The sequence below is a fragment of the Trachurus trachurus genome (genome assembly GCF_905171665.1).
Source record: "Trachurus trachurus genome assembly, chromosome: 6".
Classification (NCBI taxonomy): Eukaryota; Metazoa; Chordata; class Actinopteri; order Carangiformes; family Carangidae; genus Trachurus; species Trachurus trachurus.
The window spans coordinates 23,892,664-23,914,767 of NC_139897.1; the positions used below are offsets into that span (position 1 = coordinate 23,892,664).

The 22,104-nt window shown below is 43.1% G+C and overlaps 1 protein-coding gene across 3 annotated transcripts; it reads right to left on the minus strand.

Annotated features, from left to right (window-relative positions):
- Positions 1–93: 93 nt before the first annotated feature.
- Positions 94–21,041, minus strand: fgd4a (FYVE, RhoGEF and PH domain containing 4a). 3 transcript variants are annotated; one of them, XM_083973605.1, is made up of 17 exons: positions 20,960–21,041; positions 14,139–14,294; positions 13,335–13,539; positions 9,812–10,280; positions 7,156–7,245; positions 6,808–6,953; positions 6,120–6,276; positions 5,794–5,932; positions 5,647–5,705; positions 5,400–5,546; positions 4,834–5,006; positions 4,465–4,495; positions 4,257–4,337; positions 4,030–4,155; positions 3,656–3,793; positions 2,645–2,785; positions 94–2,525 (listed from the first exon to the last, which is right to left on the minus strand). In XM_083973605.1, the coding sequence occupies exons 1-17, from the start codon at positions 21,015–21,017 to the stop codon at positions 2,256–2,258; spliced, it is 2,586 nt and encodes an 861-aa protein (XP_083829731.1). In that variant the 5' UTR covers positions 21,018–21,041; the 3' UTR covers positions 94–2,255. The 3 variants fall into 3 exon arrangements, with proteins under 3 accessions (XP_083829731.1, XP_083829733.1, XP_083829732.1); XM_083973607.1 differs by lacking the exon at positions 20,960–21,041 and adding an exon at positions 19,215–19,404; XM_083973606.1 differs by lacking the exon at positions 20,960–21,041 and adding an exon at positions 19,052–19,129.
- Between the last annotated feature and the right edge of the window lie 1,063 nt (positions 21,042–22,104).

Sequence of the window (22,104 nt, forward strand, 5' to 3'; positions counted from 1 at the left end):
AAACAAGATGTTTCTTTGTGAAAGTAACATCACAATGACAGTAGTCAAGCTTTAAAAATTCATGTTCCAAACAAACTAGACGCACATAAATCATCATAATGTAATATTGTTTTATTTCTTTGAATGTACACTTTATAGGACTGTAAAGTGCGTAGATTCTCAAACCTTTGGGGGAGGGGATGCAAGGACACATTAAAAATCTGGATATACATTCAGATCTTACAGACAGGGAAGGTTTGTGCTCTGAGTTATTTTACTTGAATACTGAGGAGGAGGAGGAGGAGGAGGAGGAGGAGGGGGTTCAGAGTGGTGAGCACCAGCGATGGAGTAGAGAAGGTGGGAGCTCTGCAAATGCTGGGACCATGTGAAAAGACGCAGACGCTCACTGTGGAGAACATAGGCACGTTTCCCTCCCTCCCTCCACGCTCCATCACAGTCCATCCAGCGCCGTGACACACACTGTCGCACTGAAGAACCGAGGTGTTTGATAGGTTAGTGGAAAGAAAACGAAACGAAAAAAAAAACATCTCTCAGAAAAATACGATCTACCTACTGCACTTATTCTTAGTGGACAGTCGGGGGAACGAATTTGTGCTACTTTTAACAGATCATGCTCGTCATCTTCTATAAATTACTTTTAAATAATAATTACAGCATTTAAAAACACATTTACATGTCTGGAGCCAGCTTGCTATTATCTGTGATTGTGCTGCATTTGCGTCTTAAGTAGTAAAAACCGTCCGCCACACAAAGATAATGAGGGTCCCTGCTCATCTCTCTCTCTCTCTACATCCCAAGACTGCTGGGTATAGTTCATCCTCAGTTTTTCACATGAAGGACTTTCATCCATCACTTACTAAAGCGGATTAGAATAGATGATTGTTATGTGACATTGCACTGTGAAGGCCATAGGGTTGGGCGACAAAATAATACAATAAAACCAGAGGCAATTGTCAGCTTCACTTCCTACAAAAGCATCTGTACTTCTACAGATTTCTCTAATATCTTTTGACAGTAATGTCAAAAACGATGGGATTTAACAGTTTAATGCAAGATGCTAATGAGTTGCATTATGGGAATTGTAGGATATATCCTTTTCCAAGCTTAACTGTTAAAGGGTTCAACTTCTGATGCAGTTCAACCTCCTACAGGTTCCCCATCTTTATCACCCAATCCCCTGTCAATAAGTAGGACTCTCTTATTGCAGTACTGGATTTACATAGAATCAATGCTGCATCAATGTGGTGAAGTGAGCTGATTGGTCAGGTTTTTAATGAACTACTTGAGCCTAAAACAGACATTCGTATCTAGTTATTTTAACTATCTATAAGTGGTTTTCTCAGTTGCAGTTCTGCAAATTTGATCACATCACAACGTCTGTACAAAACATTATGCCTCAGCACTATATGACTAAGAGAATGACTTAATCCTTATTGCCCAACGCTATAGGATTCAAAGTTTGATTAGACAAGTAGTTTTATTTTCACCGAGGGATGAGAGAGCGAGATGAGACCTTCATTATTAGTCCAACCACAACCACTAGATCATCTTCTCAAGCAAACAACAAGAGGGCGGGGAAAATACTGTAAATACTTTATATCATTCTTAGATGATTTTCTGTTATAGAAACAAAGTTTGGGACTGATATTCTGTACATTAAAAACACAACAGTTCCTTTTTTTAAAAGAAAAAGAAAGAAAAAAAAACATTTGTAGGCTATTGTACATGTTCACAGAGCTGAGATAACAGCACCAGCAAACTTTTGATTCACATCCTGTGCAGAGCCCGGTGCAAAGTCTGTGGTAGGTACTGTAGTCCACCGGCTCGAGAGCAGTTGACGGAGGTCCAGGGAGGCTGAGTTGGAGCTGTCCTTATTAATAGTGCCTGTGTGAGGGATTGATTAGTCCTGAGGCCCCTCTGCTCTAGTGTTGATTGTACCAGAGATGTCCTTTAGTAATCCAGCACAGCTCTACTGTAGCAGTGAATCCAAAGCTGCGTTTATGAGAGAAACCAGGAGAGCGATGAAGAAAAGGGCAGCTTATCCAGCACTGATTTTTTTCCACTTTAGCTTGATTCAGACGTCAATGAGTGAGTGTGCATTTGTATTCTGTTTGTGCAGTCCAACACACCTGCACGTCCTGTCCTTCTTGAACAACCCAACAGCATTTTTTGCTTGTAAAAAAGTCTGTCCGCTGTTTGCTTGTTTTAAAAAAAACACACACACACACACACACACAGAGACATGGCGCAGGGCCTTATGAGCTATCAGCCCCCGCCTCTTGTGTGTTGTTGTTGTCCATCATGTTTGTGTTGTTGCCGTTGGTCTGCGGGCATTTTGGCACCTCTCCTGTCACCGCCACTCGGATGACTTTGAGCCAGCGCTGCTTCAGCTCCTCGGTCTCAGCAGCAAAGTTGTGGACAGACTTGGACTGGGAGAGACGGAAGCTGGCCGGAGCGTCCGTGGGCCGGGTGCTGTCGTCCACAGTGTAACCCAGCAGGGGGATCGTACACTGGGCCTTCACATCCTGGGGAGGGAGGGAGGGAGGGAGTGGGATGAAGAGTTATTATTACATTATATGGATGTGGATAGTTTGTATGCATGATCAAATCTTTGGTTTGTATTTTTTTTTTGTTGCCATTTTACCTGCGGAGCTCCGTAGAGGTAGAGCACCAGACACTCCTTCTCTGGGATGACGCACCACACCTTCTGCCAGGGTTTGTTCTTCTCACAGTACTGCAGGAAGCCACACATGATGCTGCTGCCTGAGAACTGAGCTGCCTCGATCTGCACCAGGAGAGAGACCACAAGTTAATACAAACCAATACTTATGTATCAGCAGTGATGGGAATAACAGCGTCATAAAATAACGCTGCTTCTTTTTTCAGTAACGAGTAATCAAATAAATTACTGTTTCCCCTGTTATAATGCTGTTACCGTTACTTGCCGTTACTTGATTCAAGAGGTCCCATCACTAAGTAATACACCCGTTAAAGTGTACAGTATATACACTTTTTTTCAGTTCATCAACTAGTTGGAAAAAGGCAGCTTATCTGGATTATATCATGCAACTAACCAACTCACTCAGTCTGCCTGTCTGTTAGGGCGTTAAGGGAGTCCAAGTAAATTAACATATTTGAGCATTTTATTTAAAAAGAAACGCAATACTTACTTTTCCTGGTCATTAGTTACTTTTATAATGTAGTAACTTGGTTAGTTTTTTGTGGAAAGTAACTATGAAAAAAAGAGAAAATACCAAGGCACTCATCTTGAATAAAAATATTAAAATGCCTTTATTGCATTAAGGGCCAAGCATAGTAAAAAAAAAGATGCTTCGACGCATTCGTCAGGAACGCATCAAAGCGTCTTTTTTACTATGTTTGGCCCTTAATGCAATAAAAGGCATTTTAATATTTTTATTCAGGATGAGTGCCTTGGTATTTTCTCTCTTTTTCTACTGACCCAGGTCTTCACCAAAGAGGACCATCTTAACAGAAGAATCCCATAGTTCCAGGCAGCACTCCTAGTCTTCTGCTTTTTTAAACTAGTAAGTATAACTAATTGCATTTTAAAAGTAACGTGCCCAACACTGTATATCCTCATTTACCCCCTCATTTAAAGAATCCTAACATCGTCTGTGCATCAAAGTCTTTTTACCTCCAGGATGCCCTTCTTCTTGCCCTCGGTCACCGCCTCTCCGGTCAGGATGGAGTAGCAGTCTTTGCAGACTTTGTTGGTCTTGTTGCTGTCGTATTCTAGCGCCACCTTGTTGTCTGAACATTTCCAGCACACCACCTGAGAGGAGAAACGGGAAGAGGAAATCTCCGTCAGCGCTACAGGTATCATCGCAACATGTGTGACGAAGACAGACACACTCAGACTTTGTGAATGTGTAACAAAAAAAACAAAAAAACACTTGGTTTGTTTCCAGTTACGCTCGTGAGGTTTTTCCCCCACTGCGCCGCTCTCCCTCTCTCATCCACCTACTCTATATGCATTATGCATGGCACGACAACGTCAAGATTACTTACATAGCCGCAGGCTCTGCAGTGGTGTCTCCGCCGTGTCAGAGCATTGAAAGGCTCTTTACACTTCATGCACATTGTCACTTCATTGTCGCGTATCCAACGTGGCGCACGCTTCCCCAGCTCTGCTTTCTATGTTAAAAATAAAAACATGCTCAGTATGACAGCACAGGAAAGGAGTGGTGACAGGTTTATGTGTCATGTTGCACGACGCTGATGGTTTTGACACTGACCGATACTTCCTCCGCGTCTTTCAGCGCGTTCTTGAATGACTCGTTCTTTTGCTGGAAGATCTCAATGGTATTCTGGAAAGCCTGCAGGGAAATAAAACACACAAAAAACGACATCAGACTCATGTGGAACTCATCCTAAGTGACATTCAGTCTCGTATAATTGCACAGTAAGATGATCTGAAAATCATTGTGATTGTAGTGTACGTACCTTAATCCAGTCGGCTTTGTCTTGCTCTGAGCTGAGAGGGAAAAAAAACAAAACACAGTCGGAATAAACATTAAAAATTGTTTTCCTGTTCCTCTTATAACCCAGAGTTACACCAACGTGGCAATTAACTGGTCAGAGTTTATGTAGAGGTTTACAAGATTGAAAAATGAACCTTGGGTGTGCTAAGTTAGGTGGTCTTCCAAATATAAGTGAAATTATACTGTGCAGGGTCCAAATTACATACAATTACATTCCTCAGTGTGGGAGGGGGCGGCGTCTTTTTGCACCTTTTTACAGGGTTTTGCAATAAAACTGTAGGTTGTTTTTATATTTTAAAATTTTAAATTCCTCTGTGTGTACTGTATCTACCTGGCCTGTAGCTCTAGTGTCCTCTCCTTCCCCGACACCTGGAAGGTATGAGGGTAGTCCTCGTTGGACGTCTCCAGGACCTTCATGCCGTCGAGGCCGATCCGCGTCCTCACCGTGTACTTGGTCCCTCCCAGGCTAAATTTGGGCACGCAGTACAGCAGCATGTTGTTGAACTGGTAGGACAAAAGAAGAACATAGATAGAGAGTGCATGTTAGAGCACGGATCGGCTGCTGCTGCTGTAGTTTAGTTTAGCGCTACTTTCCTCCACCGTGGGCAGTCCTGAGCTCTGCAGGTGACCTGAATCACACCGGTGGGAGAGATTCAGCCTGAAGCTAATAAGAAACAGCCAAAATATAATCACATCATCTGGTAATCCCAGTAATTGAGAGATGTGCTCATGTGCCCTCGGTGTACGCTTACACAGAGGTGGTCCTGGTATGAAATGATTCACTTGTTTCAATTGACTGATGCAGGTGGAGCTTTGTGCTCTCGGTATATTTCCCTGCAGTGCCCTTTGTCAGAGGAGGAAATGTATTTTTTTTTTATGATTTGCTGTTTCTCTCACCAGGAAGAGGTATCTCTCCATGGCCGAGGTGTTCCTGGCTGCCAGCTTCAGGATGTGTCCCTCTTTGATGAACTCGTTAGAGGGGTGAACGATGTCCTCCTCCTCTCCCAGCATCTCGTAGATCTCCAGCAGTTTCTTCAGATTCTCCTAAACGAGGACGGGGGACATTTATTTTAGTCAAGTCAAGTGTCGATGTGTTGGTGGAGATGGTAAAGTCTAAGGAAAATAGTGTAAAACATCTACTCACGGATTTCCGAATGGCGCTGTTGGAGTGAGTCGCCGCTGTGCCAATGATTTCTAATGATTCTGAAAAAAAGAAAGATGAGTTACCTAAGTATAGCCTGAGTGAAATTAAACTGACGGTTTTCAGGGAGACGTTCAGGGACTGACGTACTTTCTGCATCTCGTCGATCGGGGTCGTCCTGAGGCAGCTTCTTCAGATAGTCTTTCAGCAACATCTCATATCGAGGGACTCTCTGCACAGGCTCCAACATGTGATGCTGAAGCGTCAGGAAGCCACAGGCCTCTTGACTCTGTCGCAAAACAACCAAAAATAATTAAAATCTTTCTTTTTTTTAAAGGTTTTGCAACATATTTTTAAACTCAACCACAAAACTTTCCAATACTGAGTAGAACGGTGCTTTTTAACTTAAGTACAACACCTACTGTAAGCTGTTTTTTCTGGAAATGGATTCTGGTACATAGAGTACAGTACAGTACCTGTATCTCCTGGATGATGGCCTTGAACTGGGGCGAACGGTCAGTCCACTGTTTGAGCAGCTCCATGGCTTTGTCGAAATTCTTCACATACTCTGCGTACATCTTGAGGAAGGGTGTGAGTTTCTGCAGGATGTCTCCGATGCGAGGGGTGGACGACCTGCAAGGAGGGAGAGAGGAGGCAAGTTTGTTTATACACTGCAAAAACTCAAATATCTTACCAAGAATATTTGTCTTCTTTCTAGTCAAAATGTCATTTCTAGTCAAAACAAATCTCATTATACTTAAAATAAGACTCATCACATAAAAAATAGCTTGTTTTTAGACACTTTTTACTTCTTTCAAGCATATTTTCACTTGATATAAGTAGAAAAATCTGATAATAGAGCAAGTTTTTCTTTGTTATTGCAAGGACAAAAAACCTGCTTTCACTGGCAGATTTTTCTACTTATTTAAGTGAAAATGATCTAAAAACAAGTTAATTTTTAGGTGATGGGTCTGATTTTAAGTGGAGAGAGATTAATTTTGACAAGAAATGAGACAAATATTCTTGGAAAGATTTTGAGTTTTTGCAGTGTAGGTCTGAAAAAAACTCAGAATGAACATAATTGATGCTATCATCATCAGCAACAGCAGTTTTTTTTAGACACATTACCCTACAATTATCACCCATCTCTGGGCTGAGGCTCACCATTCTCCCATGCGTTTCTCCAGATCTGGAAGCAGAAACTGGCTGTGAAAGGCGTGGATGGAGCAGATGTTGGAGAAGATGTTCTTCACCACATCCACAGGGAACGTTCCCTTGTTGGCCTCCTCCATTAGCTTTGCACAGAACACCTGACGAGGCACAACACAACATGGCACCGGTAAGGTAAGGAGACGAATGGGAGTGTGGAAAGTAGCATTTTGCAATAAAAAATACATTCATACACATAACGTGGCTTGAGGGTTTCACATCATTGTTTCAATACTGTGGGATATAATCCCTTTACTTATGTTACATGGTCCGAACAGAGAAGTGAAGCACTGAGTTCCTCACCTGGTCCAGCAGGTTGAGTCTTGCTACATAGGCCTTCTCCGTCTGCAAGAGCTCGCTGGCGATCTTAAACAGCTTCTGTTCATTGGTCTCCTGGGGAGAAAAGAAAAAGAGCTCACATTAGTGGATTTTTTTTTATACGGGAGCACAGAGGAATCTCAAATAACTTGTGATCATTAATGGATTAGTGAGGTGTGAATGTGATCTCATTCTTACAGCAGCGCGGTCATACAGTTAGCAGGCAGCATAATGACCGTTTCAGTCTAATACTTCTCTAATGATGAGGAATTACTATTGTCAGCTAAAGCTTGAAGAAGAATGGGGCCCACATGTTTTTTTGTTTTTTTTCTAACCAGAAAATGGAGCTGAAAGTAATGCAGAAGTGTGGAACAAGCTCATGATTTCGATTCAACTCAGTTTTTATTCCTGTATCACTGTCGTTGCAGATCGTGGCTTCCCGTCCCTCTCCCCTTGCAAGTTCCTGATTGGTTCAGGTGTCATTTTAAGTCATTATTAGACACGTTGCATGTTGCAAATCGTGCAAGTTTTGTTTTGACTCAGGTTCAGCACCTCAGCGACTTGTCCACTGTGTGAGGGCAGCAGAGTGATAACGCAGCATGTAACACTGGTGTGTGTGCGTCTGCATGCGTGTGTCACTAACACAAGGCTGATAGTGGGCCGGCCTGTGGTGAAGCAAGGGGCCCTCAGAACAGGAAATGAAAACATGGAAGAAGGGAAATGACACCAAATTAAACAAAGACACTGCGTCTAACAGAACTCTGTGTGGGGGTCAAGTAGTGTGACAGACAATCAGTAAAGTCTCATAATCCTCCCACAAGCACACAGACATGACAAAGTGGCATGTTTGTTGCGTGTCAGAAGGCTTTTACCGTAACAATGGAAACATTTTTTATACAATTCAAAACCACGAAAGCAGCCGAGAATAAAAAAAAAGCAGCATCAAATGTTGGCGTGAGCGGCCTGAGAGCAACTGGCCTCACAAATCTCCACATAATCCATTCCTCAATACATCCAGGGCTCTCTGGTGTGTGTCTGAGTGATGAGGCGTGACATGTTTGAGATGAAGAAAAATGCACTTCATCGTATTTTTCAGATGGACACAGGTCAGCGGAGAATTACATCCCATGGTTTTTATATAAGTAGAACCACAGGGCAGCGGCGTGGTGGCAAGTACAACATCAGTCAAGTACATTTACTGTGAAGTGCCACTTCACTTTCACTACCCCACTTCAGTCCAGATGGAAATATGCCCAGGTGACCTCAAATATACGTTTGTGCAGCACATTTTTGTTTTAACCTTCTTTTTGTAATTCTTTCAGCATGATCCCTGACATTTATCGAGCCACCCACTAAAGGAGCACCACCCTTAGGTCAGGAACCTGGATACTCCACCCAACTGAATAGAAAAACTTGTTCAAACAAGCTCAACCTTGAAAAGCTGAAACCAAAAAAATCTGCTTAAGCCATGCACTGATGCACTGAGAGATTCTAATATAATAATATTATTGTCCATTTGATATTTTCTGCGCAGAGACAAGTTGTGAATACAATGCTTAGATATTTTCAGTTTTGATGTTGATATTACAAGTAATTTATTAGTAAAGGAACTTCTTGACCTCAATAAGAAAAAGGGACCTGAAACATCCCACAATGTACTGCACAGCTGAGAGAAGCTGCAGACTCAAGAGACATATCCTCTGTAGTTTCATTACTATGAGCGAAACCTTTAACTCTGTTTTATACACTTTGACATATTGTGATAGAAATCATCACTTTCCTCATGATTTGCATCCAGGAGCATTTCCATGTGGTGTTAGCCTACTGTATACGTGCTTTCATTTTCTTCTACACTCCCACACATGTATAAAACCCTCTGACCTGGCCGAGTTGAAAGGTTAAAGATGTTGTTTGGTAAGTAAGTAACACAAACAGACGCCGTTCAAATGAGATTTGAGGACAGAGCCACTCAAACCTAATCCAGACTAATTGATCATGTGTCCTCCTGGTTGACAGCTGGGTTCGTCATGTTGAGAACAGGCAGTGACTCAGAGTCCAAAACAAAAAAGAAAAAAATTTCATCACCAAAGTTAAGGTAAGGTCAACGACACTAATTAAAAAAACATATGTTGTTTTGACTAAACATTTTACAGGTGACTGACTGTGGCTCTTCCTCTCTCTCATACCACCACTGTGACTGCGTGGCTGCTTTCAGCACTGAGAAGACAGAGATTGATCAGAACCTGGGATATTTATAATCTGCAGACAACAGCAGGGCCCATGGGCTTCCAACAGGAGACGGGAGGGGAGGAGGAGGAGGGGGAGGGGGTTTAAAACATGAACTCAGCTGCTCAAACGTTTGACATATGTTCGTCCCTCACTGGAAATAACACCAGCACTGAGGAACAGCAACACGCTTCTTCCCTTGTAACTCAATCCTCACAATATTAGATTGACCCAGAGCTGAGGCGGTTCACATGATTTAATTGTGCTGACACCTCAGGGCTTAAATAAGTGCTGACGCTTTGTTTATCAGAGACTGCAGAGGCAGAGCAACCTGACGCCTCTGTCAATACATCACTAACAAAAACAGAACGTGTGAAAAAATAATAATAATCCACCCGCAGTCCGTATACTGTACCTTCTGGTCTGCGCTGCCTTCTTCGTTCCTGTGCTCGCTAGTCTCTGTTGTAGTCTCGCTGTCCTCGTTCTCATTGTGGCTTTCTGTATCAGTCCTGTCCGTCTGTGGAGAAGACGAATGATCCTCATCCTGTTCTGCGCTCCCGTCCCCCATATCTCCATTTACCAGCAGCCCCGCCGCGGTCTCCTCTATCCTCGCACTCTCACTCTCCGACTCCTCTTTGTCCTCCTCCTTCTCCTTCTCCTTCTCCTTGTCCTGCTCCATCTGCGTTAGCACCCCATTCGCCTCCGGTTTGTGCTCATCATCCCTGTGCGGCGAGGTGGCCGGTGGCGTGGAAGAAGCGTGGTGGTTCTCCTGATTCCTGCCGCTCTCCGTCTGCCTCTGGTAGGGGCGGTGGGCCGGGCTGCAGTTGTTCGACTTGCTGATTTGAGGTTTGAGCGGTGAGCTGTCTCTCTTGTTCTCTGTGCTGCTGCAGGAACAGAGGAGGGGAAAAAAAGGGAAGTCGGTCAGCACAGAAAGAGGTAAGTGGATGGCAAACCTTCCCCAGAGGAGAGGAAAGGAGAGTAAGAACAACAAAAAAAGAGAGAGGAGGCTGGTTTAGTCGCTGCTTCTCTAGCTGAGGCGTTGATCAGTGGAGTGTGGGGCAGTGGTGAGAGCTTTTGCATGCGAGTGTGAGAGTTAAAAATAAAGCTGTGGAGATGCACAAACTGCACAAACTTCCCTCTGTCTTGCAGAGAGCTGCTGTAATGCAGAGGAGGAATGGAGGTAAAGTAATGAGGAGGACAGGAGGAGGAGGAGGAGGAGAGGTACAACTCCACTCCCAGGAGATCCACGCTGTCCTACTTCCTACAGCACACACACACACAACCTCAAACACACACACACACACACTCAAACACACACACACACACACGCAGAGCCTGTTTTATAAATCGTGCTGTAACATCACTTTCATTCTCTGCTTGAACATGATTGAAATTGAAATGGTAAAAGCAGTCGCTCTGCACAAGACGTTTTGAAATACGGCAGAGGGATGGAAACCAAATTAACTCACACACACACACACACACACACACACACACACACACACACACACACACACACACACACACACACACACACACACACACACACACACACACACACACACACACACACACACACACACACACACACACACACACACACACACACACACATTAAAACAAACACACACATACTGTACATTGCAACACACACACATGCACGTACAATGTCACCATTCAGCTGCTCTACATCCTCTACCAGCAGTCAGTCCAGCTGTTTCCCTGTAAACGACCCTCCAGACTTCCAGTGCTGCAGCAACAGCTCCTGTATCTTCTGTATCGGTATCTAAGCAAAACTTCCTGCACTGAGAATCATCATGCATCAGTTCTAGCAACAACAAAAAAGAAAGAAAGAAAAAAAAAAAGAAATCCAATTTGTCTGTAATCCGATTCTATCCTTGCACAAAAAGATAAAACAAAAAAAACCTGTAAACGAGCGGGTGATTTTTTAGCTTCGGCAACAGTCGCTGTTGCATTGAATGTCACTGTCCGGTTGAAACAGGAAGTAGGTATAAATAGAGGAACAACAACAGGCTGGTGAAACACTCCACAGATGAATCACTTCTGGGCTGTCGGCCACCTGAGGGGCTTAACTCTGAACAAAAGATGGTCTCATCACCTCTCACAGAAAGACTGAATGACACCACGATTAAACTGAGTGGGGGATTTTTCTCATAGGATAAAAAAAACACACACACACACGTACACTAACATACACCCCACGCACACACACACACAACTTCACTTTGTGGTGTGAAGGTGCATCCGGCAGTTCCTCTTTGCATGTAAAGTGTTCCAGTACATGACTGTTTCAAAACAGGCGGAACTAGACTATAAGGTTTAAGAACAGCCTCGTCTTGTGCCATGTGGCAGTGAGTCTCGGCACCTTTAAGGCAGCCAAGTGCCATGTGAACCAGATTAGTATATTAGTAGGCTAATTCTGTTCTCAGAAGCTGCACAGGGCCTTTCCTTTCTCCTCCTTTCTGCTGCAGGGCCACTAGAGGGCTAATCCCCAACAGTCTTGAATGGCAAAGTTACACCACATCACTCTGATTTACCCCATTTAGAGAAAAAAAATGTGATGAAAGGTGTGGAGTAAAAGCCCGGGGATTTTGTAATTCTCTCTTTTCAGAGATCCAAACCAGAGATTTGGTATTTAGAGTACGTGAAGCTGTAGTGGCAGTGCTGCAGTGCTGAATATTTTTGGGCTCTTTACTGTATGAGCAGTCGGGGACAAGGGCACCATTGTTGTGCCTCTAGCCACCATCAACAGGCCTCTTCTCACATATCTGAGGCTGCAGCTACAATCAAAACTTACATAACTTGCAATAAAACAGCTTAAAAAAAACAAAAACAAGAGGGGAATACATCAGTGAGTCCTGCAGAAATCTCCCTTATGTTGGAATTAGACGACTCAACATTAAAGAGTGTGTGTAAAAGTAAAGGCCTACAGAGGATTTAAATCTCCATCTTAACCACGAGGCAACAACAACATCAAAGTGTGGACATTTCAGTTAGCTAGAGATCCTACCTTGCTCTCCTGGGCTTCATCTCGCAACACTGAGTCGCGTCCCACAACTGAATGAGTGGCTGTGTTCCCCCTCGCCGGTACAAATCTCCTTTCATCCCCCTCCTCCCCTCCTCCTCCTCCTCCTCTCCCTCCCTTCACTAACGCTTGGCTTGTGAAGCACGGGGCTAATCTCTGCTCGTCCCGTCTACAGCTCTTGTCTGAGCTACTATCAATGAGTCAAGGCTGAAGAGTTTAATCGAGGGACTTCTGCTTTTTTCCCCCCCTCCTTGAAATAGCCCCGGTGTAGGAAACATGAGGAAAGAGAACAGTTTTTCCGTGGCTGTGATTACAACAGCTAGAGTGGGGTCACTTCATTACAAAAGCTATTAAGTGACGTAGGTGAGGAGTTGTTCAACCAGAACCAAATACACTGCTGCAAGAAAAACTGCAAAGGCAGTCATATAGGGAGAGGGAGTGATAATGCAAAGAGTCAGCATAAAAAGCATAAGCCACACTGCAAAAACTAAGATACTTTACCAAGAATATTTGTGTTATTTCTAGTCAAAATGTCATTTCTAGTCAAAACAAATCTCATTATACTTAAAATAAGACTCATCACATAAAAAGTAGCTTGTTTTTAGACACCTTTTACTTCTTTCAAGCATATTTTCACTTAAAATAAGTAGAAAAATCTGATAGTGGAGCAAGTTTTTCTGTCTTATTGCAGATTTTTCTACTTATTTCAAGTGAAAATTAGTTGGAAACAAGTGAAAATGATCTAAAAACAAGTACATTTTTAGGTGATGAGTCTTATTTTAAGTGGAGAGATTCATTTTGACTAGAAATTAGACATTTTGACAAGAAATACGACAAATATCTTGGAAAGATTTTGAGCTTTTGCACTTTTAAAGAGCAAAGTGCTATCTACCTGTTCTCCTCAAAGCGGCTGATGAGGTCTGAGACTTTAGAGTGTTTGTCCCTGGCTCTCTCCCGGTTCATAGCTCCTCTTCCTCCTCCTCCTCCTCCTCCTCCCTCTTCTTCCATGGCTGGTCTAAAGGGTATTCTCTGGCCGCGACCCAACGGGGATAAGGACTCCGTCACCGGGCTGTGAAGATGCAGTGGCTTTGGAGGCACTGGAGAGAGGAGAGAAGACAGGGATATTGAACTGTAATTCAAAGTAAAACCTAAAGGGGGCAGTATAAGCCATTCCAACAGATCATTAATTAACAGAATAACAGAGTTTTCCATTAAAACGACCGCAACTTGAAAATTAACAAGCTGTCCAGCTTTGGCAGGCAGAGTGAAACCAGTTTCACTTTTCTCTCAAATCATGTGTATGTAATAATAATCACATTCCTTCTTGTCTTAGTCTGTGGTGTCCAATCTGTGAAGAATGATTAACTCAGCTCAAATAAAAGAGGAACCGGGCTCAGGGTTCACTCATCCCGGCCTCACTTACATAATAATAACTCCTCTCCTGTTTTCACTGCTTCCTGAGCATGTGCACAGCCGTATAGTAAACTGTATGTCCACAGGCACGACTTAGATTATTGATTATATAATGTAACACAACAACAGAGCAACAGAGTAAGGTGACTGAACACTAAGTCCCTACATGTCACTGCTTTCCTGTGTGACTCAGACCGATACACTATCAATCACACTGTGTGTTTTCTGACCACTCCCACTACACAGTGTTTGGTTGATGATGACTCTCCATGCTGTAATGTACCTTGTGGTTTAGACTGCAGCCAAGGCCTACAGCCAGGGCTTCTTCCATTGACGCCTCCTCCCTTGCTCCTGTCGGTCGTCGCACGGTTGGCCCGATTCAGACACGCCTGCACGCTGGGAGGGTCGCGGGGCTTGCTCACCGGGCTGCTGCCGAGAGCTGAGGGACACAGGAAAAGAATAAATATCCCCGTTACAACAGAGATCAATTTCACAGTCAATAATACAGCAGTATAGAAATGACAGAAAATGACTGACAGGCAACCAATCCATTCATTCAACAATTAACAAAAACTCTCTGGCAGGTCCATTGTTACAACTTCCCATACAAAGTACCACAACAGTTCATATTGGGATCTCATTGATACTGCCTCTGTGTTTTTTTTTTTATGACTGGTATTTAAATGATAACGCACGAGCCGATGGTATCCCTGTATCTGCTTAGAAAAGGTTTGATATTTGTTTCATTGTTAAGAGTTATTTAGCATTTTCAGTTGTAAATGTCTGCTAAATTCAGCATATGGCAGGCATATGGCCATGCTGCCCGGTATTTATTTATTCATATTCCCAATTAATTATTAATCTTACTTTTACTACTTACTACTTAAGGTTACATGTGAATTTAAAATAAAAATCTTTACAACTTTGTTTTGCATTACTCAAATTCACAACAAACCAGACATTTCCAACCCCCCAAGAGCAGGCATGTCCAAAGTCCGGCCTGGGGGCCAATTGCGGCCTGTGTTCAAATTCCCACCGGCTCGCAGTCAATCAATAATATGCAGCCCACCAGCACGTACAAAAACAAAACAAAACACGTACAATAAAAAGTTATTGTATATTTCACCAGAAGACGGCAGCAGACCTGTGGACGCACTCTAGCTGCGAGACCCTTGACCCTTTCCAGCCCATTTCTAAAATATAATATAATATAATATAAAATATTATATGCAATGTTTCAAATGTTTCCAGACAGACTTTTTCTTCATTTTATGTGGTCTTCAAATATGAAAAGCAGAGTAATTTTGGTAAAAACTTGTTAAGATTTATTTAAATTCTATGTGAAGAAATGAAAAGAATGCCATTTGCAATAAAAAAAAAAGTATTAAATAGTTAATCTGCATTTAATGTTAATGGCTCAAAGGATGTCAGGCTGAATGGTCAACCCCCACACATTTTCACCTCACCAAATCTGGCCCTCTTTGCAAAAAGTGTCACATCACATGCAGGGAGAGACACGGTTCTTTAAGTAACTGCTCTCACTGAAAACCACAGGATATTTATACTATAGTGTATTAATTGCTGGAGATTTGCTTATGCTTAACAGCTGCGGTTTAACTGTTAGAGACTGTCAGACAGTTGAGTTGATTATCCAGCCAACGATCCGGTTGATGATCAACACCAGGGAGGCTCTCTCCTCTCCCAACCAGCTGGCCACAGATGGTACAGCATCAGTGTTTAGATAGAGCAGACAGACTGATCCAAGATCCAATGGAGCGACAGACACAAAATGGCAGTGTTTACAGAATAGCCTTTAGAAATCTACCTTTTATCTGACCTCACTCCACACATATGCAAGCCCAGTTAGGCAAATACCCATATATGGACCTGGACTCTCATTAGTTTACAAGCCATTAGTCCATTAGTTTCCATTTAGGGTGGTGTGTGTGATTTAACAAGTGGCACTGATGTATAGGTGGGGATGCAGAAATCAATGTAGCTTTGCGCTTGACTAACTTGTATGGACAAACACTGTGTGTAGTGCGACCCAACCTATTCCTGAAGTTGTGAAACATACAGACTTAACATACAGAGTCTGTTCTGTCTCTCCAATCATAAAGGACATGCAGCAGCGATGTCACTTTTTTTTTTTTTTTACAGACAGAAGAGTCCTGTCCTCTTTCTGGCCCTCGCTGATGCTAATAGGGAAGGAGAAACTTTCCATCTTGTCCAGCATGAATCATTGAGAAGAGGTCTTCTTCATTTCTTGATAGCCTGTCACTTTTTATCCAAAAATAGCTGAGAGCATCAGCACTTGAAAGCACCATCATTGAGTGGGCTAAATTGTGGAAGTGTAAGATAGTTATTCACTAACTTTTTAGCTTTTCTTTATCCTGTTCAACAAGTGACTCTTCAGCAATTAGCCCTTTCCCAACAGTACTATATTATTCTCACTAAAAGCATCATCTTTCCCATCACGTAGGAATGCCACTTTACAATAACTGGACCCCTGTTTTTCTCTAGAATGATCTTTATCTTACCAATCCCGAAACAGAAAGAGAAAAAAAACTTACCACAGAATCATGTACTTGCTGTTTCTATTTTTTGACTATCTGACCGTAATTAAAGGCATCAGCATGAGCAACTGTCTGACTGGAAACGGTCACACGCTGTTGCTTGGGAGGGCAAGACTTTTTCTAAAACACGCACCCCGAAATTACCGATCAATTCTGTACGACGGCACCTCAGGAATTTCACTTGATTACCTACTTGGCTTTTTCCCTCACAGCCACATTAAGAGATTACGAGGAAACATCCACCGAGGAGTTAAGAGACCATATCGTACAGTACATATATGGCTCAGAGTGAGGTTCCCTGCATATGGTCTGCACTCCATGTATGGCACTTTTCCTGGAAGATTGCAGGGGGGCGGCCAACCCTCCGCAGCCTGGCTCTGTCTCCACCGTGGGTTGTTATTAACTGTGTCAAACACCACCAGTCCCTCAGCTGTAAACCTCTCATCTCTGCACTGCAAAAACTCAAAATCTTACCAAGAATATTTGTCTTATTTCAAGTCAAAATGTCACTTCTAGTCAAAACAAATTAAATTATACTCGTCACATTAAAAAGTAGCTTGTTTTTAGACACTTTTTACTTCTTTCAAGCATATTTTCACTTGAAATAAGTAGAAAAATCTGATAGTGGAGCAAATTTTTCTTTCTTATTACAAGCACATGCTTTCACTGGCAGGTTTTTCTACTTATTTCAAGTGAAAATTTGTTTGAAAAAAGTGAAAATGGTCTAAAAACAAGTTAATTTTTAGTTGATGAGTCTTATTTTAAGTGGAAAGAGATTAATTTTGACTAGAAATTATACATAAGACAAATATTCTTGGAAAGATTTTGTGCTGCACTTTCACTCAAACCAGAGCGAGTTCTGCAGGTATTTTAAGTGTTAGTGTTAGATAAGATATGCTAGCAGAGATACAAGTATAGATATGTGGAAGTATATTTGGCTTGGACCTGCATGTACCCGTCCATCCACCAGTCAATTGTGCAGAAAAAAAGATTTTGAGTTGGTGCTCTTTAAAGCAGCAAACTGTTCTGTTACAGTAAAAACAGCATGAGCTCCACTTCCTCCCCTCTGGCAGGAACTTAAAGCTCCTGGTAACACATTCCTCCTGGCATCTTGTCATTAAAAACTGGCTTGGCACAAGTGACAGACCGCCGTGTACAGTAAATTAAAAGCAGCCATCAGCCACCACCCTGCTGAAACACTTTGACTCTCCTCCTCCATCCGTGACGGGGAGGAAAAGGAGCTCAAACTTGTTGATGTAAACACAACGGGAGCTTCTGATGGTCGAGGATTAGCACGGATGATGAGCGTGACTCGTGTCAAATACGATGTCATACCATTAGTTGTACATCCTGAGTGACGTTATGACAAGTCTGTTTACTGTACACACACACACACAGGTTTGTCGGCTACTGCACAGAAACCGAAACGCTGCTCGCTACGCCGATCCAGGAAACGAGGAGCTGGTGATGAGTCTAACCGAGACTCGACCTTTTTGCCTCTGTCCTTGTTGCGAGGGATGACGAGACGTGCTGTCATGGCAACCGCTACCCCCGTTGTTACCTTCGGAAGATGCTAAATTTATTCCTCCAGTGAGCGAACTGCGCCTAAAGGCATCATGCCTCCATCTCGATAAATCCCAAAAAAAACACTGCATGGCAGCAAATGAGAAGAAAATGCTCTGGTAAAAGGTCAGGCGTCATTCACACTGTAGATAAGACGGACCGCTGCAGGATTCTGGTTTGCTGAGACACCCAGCCACTTCTGCTTTCATTATTACCCCCTGTTCATATCTATCACCATGAACACCATCTCCCCTGAGTGTGTGAGTGTCAGTAACACAGAGTTGTGTCCCTAAAAGCGTATTCTCCTTCTCAAAGACAATCACAAAGCAGGATCCACCTCCTGTTGTTCACCTGGGCTCATCAGGTTACATTGCATACAGTAAGTGTTTGTGGCACTACAGCATTAAACACATCACACTCACGCCACCCCAGATACCCTCCCCCCATGCAGCTCAACCCGGCAAAGGACTGGACTGAAGGAATGTACCACTCTGGCACAAATAACTCTCCTTGCAACAAAAAAACAAACTGTGTCTGAAAATAGTTAATCATTCCAACAACTAGTGCCGAAAATAGTTTCCTTTGCTTCGGGGAAAAGCAAGGTCTGTTGGTTGAACTCTGAACCCAAGCAAAAACACCAAAACAGCCATTGAAATTTGGTACAATCAAGCCCACTTCAGCTCAGTGTATGATAATAAAGCTCATCTCTAAACCATCCATCATCTTCTGGGAGCCCACTTGAAGTATCAGTGGCAAAAAAATTGCATGGCAATCATCTCAATCCTGTCCAAAGTGGCGGACAGGTTGCCAACACTGAAATCACCACCCTTGAGCCGTGCAGCCAAAACCAGGCTTTAATGTGAGCTATTTAACAATAAATATTCAAAAGCAAGCAGAAAGCAGTCCTTGTGGCTTTGCAGGTGGGCAGGTGCACACTTCTATTAATCTCCACTCAGCCAAACAAAGTACACGTTCAGCAGGACATTTCTCTACCTCAGTCTTGTGACATCCCAGTCTCCCTGAAGCGTCGTCAGCTGACTGTATAAGACCGTCTAACCTGTATCTTGACAGCGTCTCACGTCACACGCTCGTCCCGTCTTTCGGCACAAACTCCCTCTGGCAGAGAGTGAGTCGATACTTCAGCGTGGGAGCCGAAAAAACAAAAACACACAAAAGACACACCTGTCTGTGTGCGCCGGTGCAGTGTATCCCCGCCCTACCAGCTATGGAGCCACCATGGCAGAGAGAGAGGAGTGTCTCTCACACAGATTCAATACACAGGCTTTGTCCTCTCGCCTCTCGGGCTCCCACAGGCACGACACACGGATCACAAGGAATGTCTGAGAGAACTTTCCTTTAACCAATTCTGCTTCTTCATAATAACCGGGCCGGCATATTAATGATCATCTCGGTGGCTTTTGCACAGCTGCACAGCAAAACGTTGGGGGGGGGGCATGAGAAAAAGGCGATGAATTTCTTATCAAAGAGCCCTTCATGCTTCCCTCTTTAACAGGCCATAAATCAGCTTGCAACTGTTACACCATGTCTGAAGTACAAAAGGGCAGAAATTATGGAGCGCAGTGACCTGCCTGAGCCCGTTTACATATACTGGCTATTTATTATATTAAAGGCTCAGCCAGTGTGAGAGTGTAAACATTGCGACGTTGACACATTGTCATAAATCAACAGATAAAAGAGTGGGTCAACATCAGAGCGTGCACGCTTGTTTTATCCAGAACCAAACCATGACCATGCGCTCTTCTATTGCTGCTTGATCTCTAAAGATTAAAACAAGAATATCATTGACAATCGTGTTAATGAATCTATTAAAGTGAAGCGTCACACAGAGAGATGAGAAAGTAGGGAAGAGATAAAGAAAGTCTTCTGTGAAGTTTTAAAAAATCCCAGTGGATGAACTCACCCAGAGCTGGAGACAGACAGGAAAGCAGCTGTGCAGCGTATCGTATCCTCAGTGAGCGACCACAGTATATGTGAGTGTGTGTGTGTGTGTGTGTGTGAGAGAGAGAGGGAGTGTGTGTGTGTGTGTGTCCCAGAAGAGCTCTGAGTTTAGGCTCCCTGCGATCTTCCCAGGCAGAACCACCACTGAGTGACTCAGCTCCGTGAGGCACAAGGCTCCTCCCTCACTTTCGCTCACACACCCCTCTGATTTAAGTGGCTTTTAAATAGTACAGATCCAAACTGGCACACACACACACACACACACACACACACACACATACATCCGCACACACACAGTTTCACACACAACTCTGCAGCTTTGAACTGACAGGGTCTGCAGATGGAGAATTTACAAGCTACACACACAACAACAGCCCATAACTGGTGAGAACCCAGCTCCTCATTCCTCCACAACTAATATTTGACCATTTCTCTCTTGGCAGAATGAACAGCAGTAAATCAATCAGGCAACATTACATTTGGCACGTTAATTACATGCACAGCCCTCGCAGGTATCTTACAACATGAGTTACGACCTCTTCAGCTTCCTCTAACTCATTTGCTGTAATGGGATCACACACAAGATTGAAACACACGCGGCAGAGCGTTGGTTGGAGTGAAAACAGGAGAATGGGAGCGAATGGAGGGCAGAGTGTCTGACAGCCACTGCACTTCTCCGTCTGTCTGCCGCTGGCATCAGTTGGTTTGATCAATGATTAACACAAACCACACTAAAGCGGCCCACAGCACCACACACCAGTTCTCTCATCTCCCTGATAGAATCTCAAATGAAGCCCAGAGCAGCCTATGATCTATTATTTTAAACCAACATCTCCTCCTCAGACTCTTTGCTTGTGCAAATTATTCAAGTCCTACAAATAAGACGACTGAGAAAAACCAGCGGACGAGTTAAAAATAACCTGCATCTGGTGAGTTTAGATCTGTGCTGCTGAAATGACATACAGTACATGAAAATGAAACAAAGATCTCAGGAACATGGATGTACCTTTTGCAGAAGTCGGCTCAGTGGACTGCGACTCGACACTTTCTGTGTTCTCATCCATGGTGTCTGCAGAGCTCAGAGGTGTTTGCTCTTATGTGTATTTGCCGACCTCCAAGTGCTTTATAACAACTTTGAACCACGTGGTTACAAAAAAAAACAAAAGCCGCCACCACAGCAGGAAGCCTTAATTTAGGCAATAGCTAACTGCTGTTATTTAAGACAAAAGGCTCTCTTAACCTGCTATCTGTGAATATGTCAAGGGTGTGTGTGCACACGGTGCAGCCACACAAACACCTACATCCTCACTTGCAAGAGCAGTCATTTTTAGCTCTTTTAATAAACTTCTTTGACCAATAGAAATCCCATCGCCTCTCACTTTCCCTTCTTGACAGGTCGGACTAATAATTTGCTTCATATCTTTCCAGATAATTAAGACAATCATCTTTTTTTTTATCAGGGTGAAACATTAATCTTACCTTAGTGAAAAAAACAAACTCTAGTCTACTACATGATTGTGCAATCGTGCAAAAACAACAACAACGACAACAAAAAGCTGCACTCTCATGCTCCAGTGTCGGTGATAAAACCATGTTGCTGTGACTAGACTGATGTCTCCACATGCCTGCAGCTTTCACACGAGCAGCGTCTGTTTGGATTCAGACTGGATCGACCCTCCAGAATGCAGCCGGGGACATTTGACCTCAGTAAAGTGGAAAACCTCTTTACACTCGGTGTTTCATGCAGGAAGTGTGTTTGCAGACATCTCGGCCAATAATCTGATTTTTAGGTTTCTGCTCTCAGTTTTTTTCTTTTTTTTTTTTGACGGTGAGTTTTGAAAACCATCCATGCGGTTAAATTCAAATTTCTCTCCTTATCTTTTTAGCTGCATGAACGCTTCATTTAAAACCGTTCTCTGTTTGATGACAGGACTGACCTCGGGTTATTGAAGTGCATGCAAACACACTGAATGTTCCCTCTTTCTATTTACATCTACTTTATGCTTCCACGGTGGAGTCTAATCATTTCTAAGAAAATACATTTTCTGTAAGAGACTCAATTGCCCTGTTGGCACAGTCAGAGTGAGAGAAAATACGTTTAGATGCTGATGGCTCCCTCACATATTACACATGAGTAACACATACGACTGT